Source organism: Prinia subflava, chromosome 7, assembly GCF_021018805.1.
Source record: "Prinia subflava isolate CZ2003 ecotype Zambia chromosome 7, Cam_Psub_1.2, whole genome shotgun sequence".
Classification (NCBI taxonomy): domain Eukaryota; kingdom Metazoa; phylum Chordata; class Aves; order Passeriformes; family Cisticolidae; genus Prinia; species Prinia subflava.
The window spans coordinates 5,195,908-5,207,169 of NC_086253.1; the positions used below are offsets into that span (position 1 = coordinate 5,195,908).

The 11,262-nt window shown below is 46.2% G+C and overlaps 1 protein-coding gene across 1 annotated transcript; it reads left to right on the forward strand.

Moving 5' to 3' along the window:
- The first annotated feature begins 7,922 nt into the window (after nt 1-7,922).
- Nucleotides 7,923-11,034, forward strand: FABP1 (fatty acid binding protein 1). Its single transcript, XM_063401175.1, has 4 exons — nt 7,923-8,003; nt 9,033-9,205; nt 10,282-10,374; nt 10,914-11,034. The coding sequence occupies exons 1-4, from the start codon at nt 7,937-7,939 to the stop codon at nt 10,962-10,964; spliced, it is 384 nt and encodes a 127-aa protein (XP_063257245.1). The 5' UTR covers nt 7,923-7,936; the 3' UTR covers nt 10,965-11,034.
- Nucleotides 11,035-11,262: the final 228 nt, after the last annotated feature.

Consider the following 11,262-nt stretch of genomic DNA (forward strand, 5'->3'; position numbering starts at 1 on the left):
ATCCATAGGAAGAATTGCACAAAGTGATAGTTTTTATTACCGATGCAAGTATTTAATATCACCAATGTACATCTTTGCAGGAGTCACTCAGCACACTTCAGTGAGACCTCACCTATTCCCACCAGCATGGGACCTTATGTCTCTGGGAATTGACTGACCATATGTCTAATTCTTTTAATGTGTGTTTTAGCTGTGTGCAATTACTTTATTCATGCATCCAATTTTTTTTCCAAGTGAAGAGTTTACAATGAGATTAATGATTCCTTCAGCATTACTCTGGAATGCAGGAGCCCTGCAAAAAAAAAAAAAAATTACATCAGGATACCTGCTGCTCTGCATCTGCAAAGTGGCTGCTGCCACAGCTCTGCCCTGGCTCTATCAGCAGTGATAACCCTCATTAACAAGGTCAGTGGTTATGCTGGGGTGCAGGGACTGCTGATGTGGCACAGCAGCTGATGTGAGCACAGAACACAGCCTGGGACACAAAACAGGATGATAGTGCCTTTTACTTGGAGAGGTTTTCTTATGCTCAGCCCTACGATTTCCATGCACTCAAATTTAGAGTGGCATTTCATTTTGGGTGGAGCTCTGAGCAACCTGGTCTAGTGAAAGGTGTCCCTGACCATGGCAGGGGAGTTGGAACCAGTTGATTTTTCAGGTCCCTTCCAACCCAACCATTCTGTGATTCCATGATTCATTCTATGATTCTTTAATATTATTTTGAATTTTTAAGAAAAAGAGGGGAGGAGTGTGCCCTTGCTGCCTGTCAGGACCCATCCACTGCAGCAACAGATGAAGAGCTGGAAAATTAGCCTCTAATTAACCTGGTCTTACTCAGTGCCTTCATATTCCTGCTGGGATTTGCAACTCTGCTTTGCCCATTACTGAGCACTTTGTGGTCTCTGGACTCATATGTCAGGAATCACCTGTACCTGTAAACCCCAGCTAAGGCTGCTATCAGACTTTCCTTTTTTTTTTTTTTTTTTTTTTTTTAATGCATAATTTTTCATCCCTTCAGGTGGAATTTCCTCAGCCTCTCCACCTTCCAAAGGCATCCCAAAGCGTGTTGAGGACTGAGGAAGCAGAAAGACATGTATAACAGCAAAAATTCAATTTTTCTCCTGCGCAAATCACCCTAAAATTTCATGTCCCAGCTCTGAGCATTGCAGCACTCAAAGACAAGCACAGCAAAACTCTCAATTTCGTGTTCGCTAAGCAGTTTTTTATCCTGTCCAGCAAAGTGGGCCCCGGTGAATCCCAGATACACTAGATGGCGGCAGTGCCTTGCATCCTGGAGGAGACACATCCCTTTCCATGATTCCATCCAGCCTTTTCCACCCTCCCACAGGTCCCTCCACCCAGCTATCCCAACAAAAGCCGGGAAACACCTCTCCAAAGTTTTGGAGCTGAGGAAAAGGAAGCACGGGCGATGATCCGCAACAGGAGTGTTGGATACAAAGCTGACAGGAGCTCATGGCGGTAAGAAGGAGGTTATTCATGTTCACCCATCTTCCCCCCAAAGAATCCCATCCTGGAATTTTATCACCTTCTTTTCAGCAAGATCTCTCCTGGCCCCAGTGAGCCACTCAGAAAAGGGCACACAGAAAAGACCCCAACTCTCATCCAAGTCCAAAAAACACCAAATTTAATTTAAAAAGCATCACATAACCCTGAGCAGCACAAAAATGTCCCCATAGCTCCCAGTCCCGTCTCTGCCCAAAAGGTGTCTGGGGTCTAAAAACCACACACAGACAAAAGCTTTCAGACATGTAAGTGACTCAGACAACACCAGGCAGGCCCAGAAAGGCAGTGACCAGGATATTTGGGATTTTGCAATGCCATTTACTACCCTGTACAGAGCACCTCCCAGTGGCTGAGAAGAATTGTAGGAGCTTATCACTGGGGATTGGTGAAGTTACGTGTTCCCTGCCCTCTCATGTGCAGAAGTGTAAACATTCACAGAGAAAACAGGAAGGTTCCAGGTAAAAACTGCAAGGTTCTGGCCAGAAATCAAAGTATTTCAGTTCTGCCTTCTCAGAGGTAGATCCACACCTTAGTCAGGCTCAGAATCTACAGCAGGAAGGAGGCTAAGGAAGTTTGCAGAGTGTCTGCAGCTGTGCAGGCAAACATGCACCCAGAATTATTTCTTTAAGCCTCATGTCAAGGAGATATAAGGCAGAAATGTATGACTGTAAATAAATTAAACTGTACAAAGCTGTGTCTTTGTTACAGCAAAGGTAAGTTTGCTGTAAGCTCTTTACTTTCTAAATCTGATCTAAATTGCCAGTATCTCAGCTGACGTGAGGCAGAACTTCCACATGGATGACCTCCTCTCACCTGCAAATGTGCTCATACAGACTTTTCCACCTGTGGTGATTTTGCAGGGCAAGGAGCTGCCAGCACATTGGCCCTTTCCCCACATCTGAGTGCAACGCTCTTTCCTCAGAACAAGGTGTTTCACAACCAGGTCAAAGACATCTGTGTTGCTGTTTGGGTCTTGTAGGTCAAAGTGCAGGTAGGACCCACTCAGAAAGGCAGAGCAGAAAGGGAGCTCAAGGAATTGTGCAGTCCTGGCGTCCCTAGTGGGATATTGGAGAAGCTGTTACTTGGAGAAGGTTGTGCAATCTGGTTCTACTACGCTGAAGTTTACATTATAACCCTGAGCCACATTTTTAATCAAAATATGCAATCCCATAGCATATGGGCTCTGCAACCCCCAACTAGGGACTGGTCAAGGAAGATGCTTTATCAGCTTCTCCTGGTGACTTTGGGAAGGTCAGGCTCCATAATGTGCAAAGTGGGGATACCTGTGCTCAGGGAGGCACTTTGACTATAAAAACATGAGAGGACCAGGTGGGACATGGACAGTGGCAATCCTGGGCTTTGTCCACAGCTCTGGTCTTGCTGGCACCGTGGTTGTTCCCCATGGGGCACCTCTGTGGTCCTGAACCTGGTGAAAGTTCGGTTGCTGTCAGACTCCATGCAATTCTCTGCCCTCCTCACAGGTGTGTCCTGCCTCAGCACTGACCCTCTGGCTGGTGCATCACTCATGGCTCATTGCTTCCCCCTGCTAGGGAAGGTCTTGGGGGTTATTGCTCGGGCTTTCCTTCATTTTATATATAGGTTGTGGCTATATATTTGTCTCAAGGAGAGACAGGAACAGGCTCCTCCCCATGCTTGTCTGGCCCTGAGATGCTCTCCTTGACTAATCAGCTGCAACCCTTTGTGAGGGGCTCTGAGTGAGCCACTGTGCTTGATAACTCAGGATGAAGGGGAGCACAGCTGGACAGGTGAGTACTGACCCACAGTGACAGCCAGGTGTCCCTCCAGGACTGGGGTTCACCTGTGGGCACTTGGGGGCTGCTGCCCTTTCCATGCTGACACACCAGTCTCCTGCACTTGCTCAGATGAAGGTTTCCTTTTTCCACTGAGGCTCAGGAGCTCTTCATGTGCCTGGGGAGACATTTGCACTGCAGCTGTGTGGTGGGGTCAGATGCACCATTGGTTAAATCTTCACTGGCTCTGACCTTCCTCACTCAAGAACATTGACTGCTAATGGCTCCATTTCTTTCCCAGCATTTTCTGTCCTTGCCTTGGCACAAGCTAGTTCCATAAGAAATGAGCACCATTTTCAGTCCTTTACCCTGACTCCACGAGCTTGGTTGTGGGATGGAGGGCAGCCTCATCTCACCAAAGGCCAAGCTGCAAGGACAATACACATCCTCTGAGGGCATAAACAGAGGGGGTCTCTGTGCCTGGAGAGAGGCCACAGTGCTACACCACAGATGTTGGAGGCAAGAGAATGGGAAATGGGTGGCAGAGCCAGCAGCTTTATTCCTACTCTAAAGCAAGATCTCAGCAGCAAAGTCCAATCTTCTGTAAGCTCTGTTCCCCAGGTGATCAGTGATAAGCAGAGCCAAGGCTCTTGTGCTATCAGTGATAGAGCTGCCTTGACCTTGAAGAAGCAATACGAACCCTTTGCTCCCTTTGGTACCTTTGCAATAAGATGACAAGGGCTGAGGGCTGCCCTCCTCCGAATATCGGCATCGATGGAAAACTTTATCAAGCAGCAGCTCTCTGCACAAGCTGCTGCTTCTGGCATTCTTATCAGGGCTCTGATAAAGACATATCTAATCTAAACCTATATGAAATGGTTCTTGCACATCTGCAGCTTGGAAGTTACAGCTTGGAGGCAGGAATCTCAGCAGACTGCCAAAGCCATTTTAAGAAGAGAAAAGTCTGGGAAAGGTACTGTATTTAATCTCAGCGCTGTCTTGGTAACACAGCACAGAGAAAACCAAGAGGGATGGAGAGCTCAGGGCAGCAGCAGCATCTTCTCCATCCCATCCAACCTTTCAAAGCAATGCAGCCATGTGGCATGATGAAGAAACCTTTGTTCCTCAAGGTTCAAAATAATCATACCAAAGATGTGAAAACCTGGCAGCAGACCAAGTTTCCAGGTTCAAGGGCAGCAGAAATAGAATTACCCAACAATACTATAGGCTGAGACAGAGGGGAGCCCACCTGGGGATCTGTGACTGGCAAGCCTGTGACCAAGGTTTTTTAAAAAATTGCTGGATGTTTTGGGGTGTTCAACTGGACCTGCACTAGAAAAATCCAGAACTGAATCACCAAAGGTCCTGGCTTGTAGTCTTTCATTTTTGGGCCAAGAAAATCCTAGTGTAGAGCCCAGCCCTGGCTTCCCAAGCACTGAGGTGCTGGGCTCACTGAAGTCTGGGGGGGTCACTGGTGGGATGGATAAGAGAAGCAAGTGAGGTGATACAGGAGAGATGCATGAAGACATTCCCAGACCTCCACAAGGCTGCCAGGGACCCTCCCCTGGGCTACAGGAAAGTGCTTCTCCCTGTACACTGCTTTGGCTGTAAAGTCATTTTTGTAGTTCAGAACTTTTAATTAAGAGTTTTGGTTTGAACTGGAGGAGGCAGAGAGATTTTTTTTTCTGTAGGAGCCTTAAACCTCAAAATCTGGACCATAAATAATGTCCAACTCATCAAGAAGGAGTGCAGGTAGGAGAGTGGCTTCCAAGATACTGAGTGAAAGTGAGAGCTGAGCTTAGGAATCCCAGGGAAGGGCTGAGGGGATGTCATAAAAGGATGCAACTGCTCCACAGGCAGCTACAGAGGTGATAGAGCCAAACTCTTGATTGTGGAAGATGTTATAACATGAGGCACTAGCCACAAATTGCAGTTTGGGAGGTTTGGGTTGAGCATCTCTCCTTCAAGAGTGGGTCTTGGAGACCCAGGATGAGTGCCCAAGGAGACAGAGAAGGTGGGGTTTAAAATTTGGCCAAAACCATGGCTGATCCACTGGTGATATTGTTACCTGAGGAGTTCTGCATGTCCCTATCTCTGATTCAGGTGCAAAAAGCAGAAATAAGATACTTCATTCTTCTTTTTTCTTTTTTCTTTTTTTTTTTCTTTCTTTTTTTTTTTCTTTTTTTTTTTTCCTGACAAGCTTCTAAGACCCTCTGCTTTATTTTCAAAGCAACTAAAAGACAGAAGTACCTTCTGGCTTCCCTCAAGATGTAGCTTTCTCAATCATTTCTTAAAATGATCCGTGCCTTTTCTCTTTATACAAATCAGATTCAGGGTTTACGGTATGGTTTTATTTTAATTAAATTATCAGTTGACATGGCCTCATGTTAATGCAAATCAGGTGCATTTTCTTGGCCCTGGAAAGTTAAAATTATATCATATTTTAAAAGATGCCATATTCTGTTGGGGACATTTACAAGTATTCTGAACTTTGCTATTGAGATTAAGTTTATCTCACCTGCCATTTGCACAGCAGGCCTGGCTAGATAATAATTACCTTAGCCAAATTTCATTCAATAAGCATTTCTCCTTTCTTTAATATGAACTGCATTTCTTTGCTAAAGAAAATAAAAGAACCTTGAGCCCAACAGAACACAAAGAGGGGGTTTTTTTTGTTCATTCATCAAAAATCAGCTGGCCACATTTCTAAATGATCCATAGTCCCCACTTATGCAATAGCAAATCAGGAGCACAGGTATGTTATAGCTATTCACAGTAAGCTGAGGAGGAGAGGAAGAAAACAGAATGTACAGAAAGCAACTTGGGTTCTAAATGGGGTGAATTCCCTCATGAGTTGTCCATTTCTGTGAATGGAAAAATTTCTGCCCAGTTACCAAGAGGGTGCTGGACAATTATTTTCCCCTTTTTACATTTGATCAGTGACATCCAGCCCTTAGGACCTTAGTCTCCGTGGACACTGTGGGCCTGGGAACTCTGCAGTTTTTTCAAGCCTAAGCTCTCTCCCCATCATGCAAAGAGAGGGGACCTAAATTGCCTGGAGGAACAGCCAGAGGTCCAGGCCATGAAAATGTGGTCTCTGTGCCCCTGGCCAGAGAACATTGGCTGACAGGAGGCAGGGGTCTTCCAGCTCAGGCTGCTGCCAGGACACAGCAAAAGAGGTCAGTCACCACTGTCCCCATGAAGAGGACACTTAAAAGGGACATGTCAGCACAGCCCCATGTGACACCGGGCTATTCACCTGAGGCAGGCATAAAAATGAAATGCAGTTCCTAACAAAACATCATTCCTGAGGGGATAAAATGGAAAAAAGCCAAAAAGCTGTTTGGAGAAATTGCTGAGTCAAGCCACCCCTCCACCAGTGCTCTCTGAACCTGCCTGGCTCCCTCCAGGGTGAGCAGGGACAATGTCCCTATGGATTTTCCCCCCTGCAAGCCAACTTCATCCACTGTCTGTCCCACTAGCCAAGGTTTTCCCTCTCTTTTCTCATCTGGCAGACACTGCCTGTACTAATTAACCAGAAATTGGTGCTCACTACTGCAGCACAGAGAGTGGGGCTGAGGCAGCAGCAGCAGGACAGATGGCAGCAGAAAACTCTGACAGCATCTCCAGACTGGAAGGAGATAGGTATTTTTTCATTCTTGTACATGATTTCACTTTTTTAAAAAAAATAAAATGAAAAAGAAAAAAGGACAAAGATGTGAGCTGACTTTGGGAGGGAATTGAGGCAAGCAGCCAAGCCTGGGAGTCCAGACCCAGAGGATGGATGCTCTGATGCCATGAAGCAATTTGGGACACTCAGCCAAAGGGACAGGACTGGAAGAGAAGCCCTGCTTGGAGTCCTGCTCTGGAGGGAGGCTGCTCTGGCCCTTCTTCTGATGTGGCACTCCGGAGAATTGCAGCTCCAAGGGCTGGAATGCATCTTCAGTACATGAGTGACTGTGGCTCCAATGGGGAAAGGAGATGAACGTGATTTGGTAGATCACTAATGGCACCAGCTCTCTATCCACTCAGGACCATAGAGGTGGAGCCTGATTCAAACTGCAGTCTTCAGGTGGGCCAGTGCAAGGCCAGGAGTTGATTTGCAGTGTTTTTCTTAGAGGACAGTGATGGTCTGGGTTACACCAAACCCCACCAGCACAGGTCTGTGAGCGAGTCAGTCCCTGCCAGTGTGCAGCCACCATTCTGCCACTGCTAAAGATCCACCATGCACACACCAGTGAGCAGAAACCCCCCAGTGTCAGCTCCAGGGGACACACAGTCACCACATTCTCCTCCTCCAGATGTGTACTCCCAGACTTCAAACTCATTAGATGATTTGGCTCGTTCCTCTGATAATGAGCCTCTTTGCACAATTATTATATTTTTCATCATTTGTTTATGGATGCCACATTGCAACCTCCATAAAATGTATTTTATGCAGTTTTCCCTGCCCCCACGTTGTAAATTACTGTCTGTAAAATGTAGAGCAATTTATCACTGACCATTGCCCAGTTTTACGTTAATGTTTGAACATGCCCATAAACCAATTACATCATCTTACCTCTGACCAACTTTTAAGTCAGAAGGATGATATAAAACCAAGCTCTGCTAACCAGCAAGGCACCTTCTCTTGTGTTAGGAGCACAGAGAGCTTTTCCACCATGAGCTTCACTGGAAAATACGAGCTCCAGTCCCAGGAAAACTTTGAGCCCTTTATGAGAGCCCTTGGTAAGTGCCTGTATATGCTATAATGCTGCTTTGTCTCTGCAGATCCCACTGATTTTTTGGGAGCCAACTGTGCTGATCTGCTAATGATGTAGATTGAGACATCTCTGAGATTTCCTATTTCTGTCTGTCACCTTGTAATTATTGGGATTTAAAATGTATTTGTGTGGAGATGTGATCTCAAATAGAAGAGAAAGCATCTCTCTGGCTGGGAGGTCAAGAGATGATGGGTGAAGTTTTATGGCTTGCAGGAAGTCACTCCTGGCAGGTTCTGCAGCCACTGGCCAGTGTGGCTGAGTGCTGCACACACGTGATAAGCCAGCAGGACCTTGGTGGCTTAGGGGCACTGCAGATCTGCTCCAGCAGCCTGTGAAATTTGAGGGCAAGCAGGACATGGCTCAGCCACTGTGCTGAGATGCTGCAAAGCCTCACATCCCACCGTTCATCAGAAAAATAGATGGTGTTGTTTAAATGATGAATGATGAATGTGTCTGATGGATTTCCACTTGTGTCTGTGACAGGGAATGTGGTCCTGCAGAGATCCAGGGGGCTTTGCACTATTTCTGCACAGTTGTGTACCAGAAGGGCTCTACCTGTCAGATCACCTTCAGCTTTTGGAGAGGATTTTATAAGCTGGTTCTGAGGCACCCTGAATCTCATAAAAAACCCACTTTGTTCCCTTATTCTGTCTTGATTAAATCCGTTTTTTTTCTTGCCTGTCAGTGAAGGAAGAAAAGCAGTATTTATTCTCAGACAGGGAGGTGATGTTTGTGCTCCCAGTCAGGTCAGCAAGACATGGGACATATCTAGTTCCCACACAAAATTCAAGATGACAGTATTAATGTTCCTCCCCAGAAGACTCAGGGACATATGGCTCTTGGGGAGGCATCATCATTGAAGGGTTTTTCCACACTGGAATAGAAATTTTCCCGACTGTAGGTCCCCAAATCCTGCTACATTGATTTGTTCAGTGGCAGCAATCTGCCCACAGGTGGCTGCACAGTTCCCTCAATGTCTCTTATTCCTGGGCAGGGCTGCCTGAGGAGAAGATCCAGAAGGGCAAGAACCTCAAGAGCATCTCAGAAATTGTGCAGGATGGGAAAAAGTTCACAATTACTATAACCACTGGCTCCGAAGTGATAAAAAACCAGTTCACCATTGGGGAGGAGAGTGAGATTCAGATGCTGAATGGAGAGAAAGTAAAGGTGAGTAAGCAGCCCCTCATCTGCCAAGGCCATGGGGGCTCAGGGGAATTAGATTTCCTTTCCAGACAGTCCCTCTGCATATGAGCAAAGGGACTGACCGTAGCACAGGTATTAATTAATGTACTGCACTTCCTGCAGAAGAAGCCTTGTATTTCTAAATCTATTTTAATAGTCACTTTGGAAAACACTAGAAGCCAGTATTTTAATATTCCATTTAGAAAAGTGGGATAGAGATGCTTTGGTAAAATTTTTTGACAGGAAGAGTTGTGAAAGATTTGAGGTGGAAAAGGATTGACTTTGTGTCATGTTGCAAGACAAAACATACCTCTGCCTTTATTTTGTTGACTCAAAGGTAGTGCAGAAAAATCAGATAATGAATTATAAACCAATAAATCTCTCCTTTTAAGTCCCAGTAGCTGTTAGCTTTTCTGCTAGCTTTTCCCACTGCTTCAGGTTATCCTGGGTGAGATGATTTGGCAAGGTGAGGAGTTACCACCCTTGAACTTGGGTCAGCTCCCCTTCCTGGACATCAGTTTCCAATGGTTCACAGAATGTCAAGGGAACACCACTGGAGAATATTGCTTCTCTTCTCTGCCTCAGGAGAAGATGGAATTGCAGGGACTTTTGAAAGCAGGAGGGATGATCAGCAAAGAAATGCCCTGTGAACGGGGCTCTGAGAGCTGGACCAGCTCTGTCACGACTTCCAGCATCACTGCACTCCCTTAGGCATAAACCAGGGGGAAACAGTTCATAGAAGAGTTTTAGCCTCTGTACATCAGCAGCTCAGGGGCAAGTGAACACATAGCTGGGCAAGACAGATAAACAGGAATGGGCTTTGCTGTCTTACTTATTTGATTAATTTAACTGATCAGTGACAGCTGCCCTGGAGGTGCTGGAGCTGCCTGTAGCCTTTTTAGATGTGAAGCTCAGGTGGCTCTGCAGTCCCCTCCTGTTACAGCAGAGGAAGGACAAAATGCAGGGGTGAGGAAGGACAAAATGCAGGGGTCAAGGAAGGACAAAATGCAGGGGTCGAGGTGGTCCCCAGCAATAACATGAATGCTTCTGTCTTCCACCAGGTTGTTGTGCAGATGGAGGGTAACAACAAACTGGTCACAGAGGTGAAAGGGATGAAATCCGTCACGGAGCTCAACGGAGACACCATCACCTACGTAAGTGTAGAGGGCAAGGGCTGCAATAACAGAGCTGCCTTCAGGGCTGGCCCTAGGGAGCCACAGAGGCACTGGGAGGCGCTGGAGCAGAGCACATCCTTGCACACAGGCTCTGCAGCCAGGAACTGAGGGCAGGTTCTCATTAGAGCATGATCCAGAAGGTAGTTTTTATAAACTGAATTTAGGCACAGCTGATCAAAGTTTTGGGTAGTAAGGGCATGTTCTCACCCACCCAGAGGAACAGGTACGTGCCAGGGCTTGGCATTCTTAGAGAACAAAGGAGAGACAATCTGATCCCAGCTGAGGGATGCCAGCTTGTCCCTACCTGCTTTGAGGAATTCATGAAGAAACCCAAATCTTTAAAAACTCAGTTTATAAGGGATAGACTGTGGATCAGTCCTGTTTTGATTTGCAAGACAAGATCCTAAGTACAGTCTGGAGCTAAATACCATGATGATCTTTATGTGTGCCTTCCAACTTGAGATATTCAATGATTCTACAAATTCATAAAAAGCTAACACTTTCCATTTCTTTTTCAGACAATGACCATGGGTGACCTCACTCTCAAGAGAGTCAGCAAGAGAATCTAGACATCTCAAACATGCTAATATTTTACCATGTAAAATGTGTCCATTAAAATAAAATTTTTATTGAAGCCTCTTCATTGTCATCAGCCTCTTCACTGCTCCTATAAATAGACACAAGCCTCCAAAGCTCATGGAAGCAATGGCAGAAATTGGGAAAAAAACTGGGCTAAGGGTGTGCTCATGTTGGGGAATGGAGCTGAGGCAGGGCACAGGCTCAGAGCCACGGAGTGACAAATGTGATGAGTGTTCTTGCAGCCCTTTCCTGGGGACAGGTGCCAGCATCCTGCCAGGGATGCTCCCG

What these genes read in the sequence shown, in the direction of transcription:
- FABP1 (XM_063401175.1), top strand. Translation starts at nt 7,937, where the DNA reads ATGAGCTTCACTGGAAAATACGAGCTCCAGTCCCAGGAAAACTTTGAG. An exon ending in GCCCTTTATGAGAGCCCTTG is followed by an intron (nt 8,004 to 9,032) that starts GTAAGTGCCTGT and finishes ATTCCTGGGCAG; the next exon opens with GGCTGCCTGAGGAGAAGATC. An exon ending in TGAATGGAGAGAAAGTAAAG is followed by an intron (nt 9,206 to 10,281) that starts GTGAGTAAGCAG and finishes GTCTTCCACCAG; the next exon opens with GTTGTTGTGCAGATGGAGGG.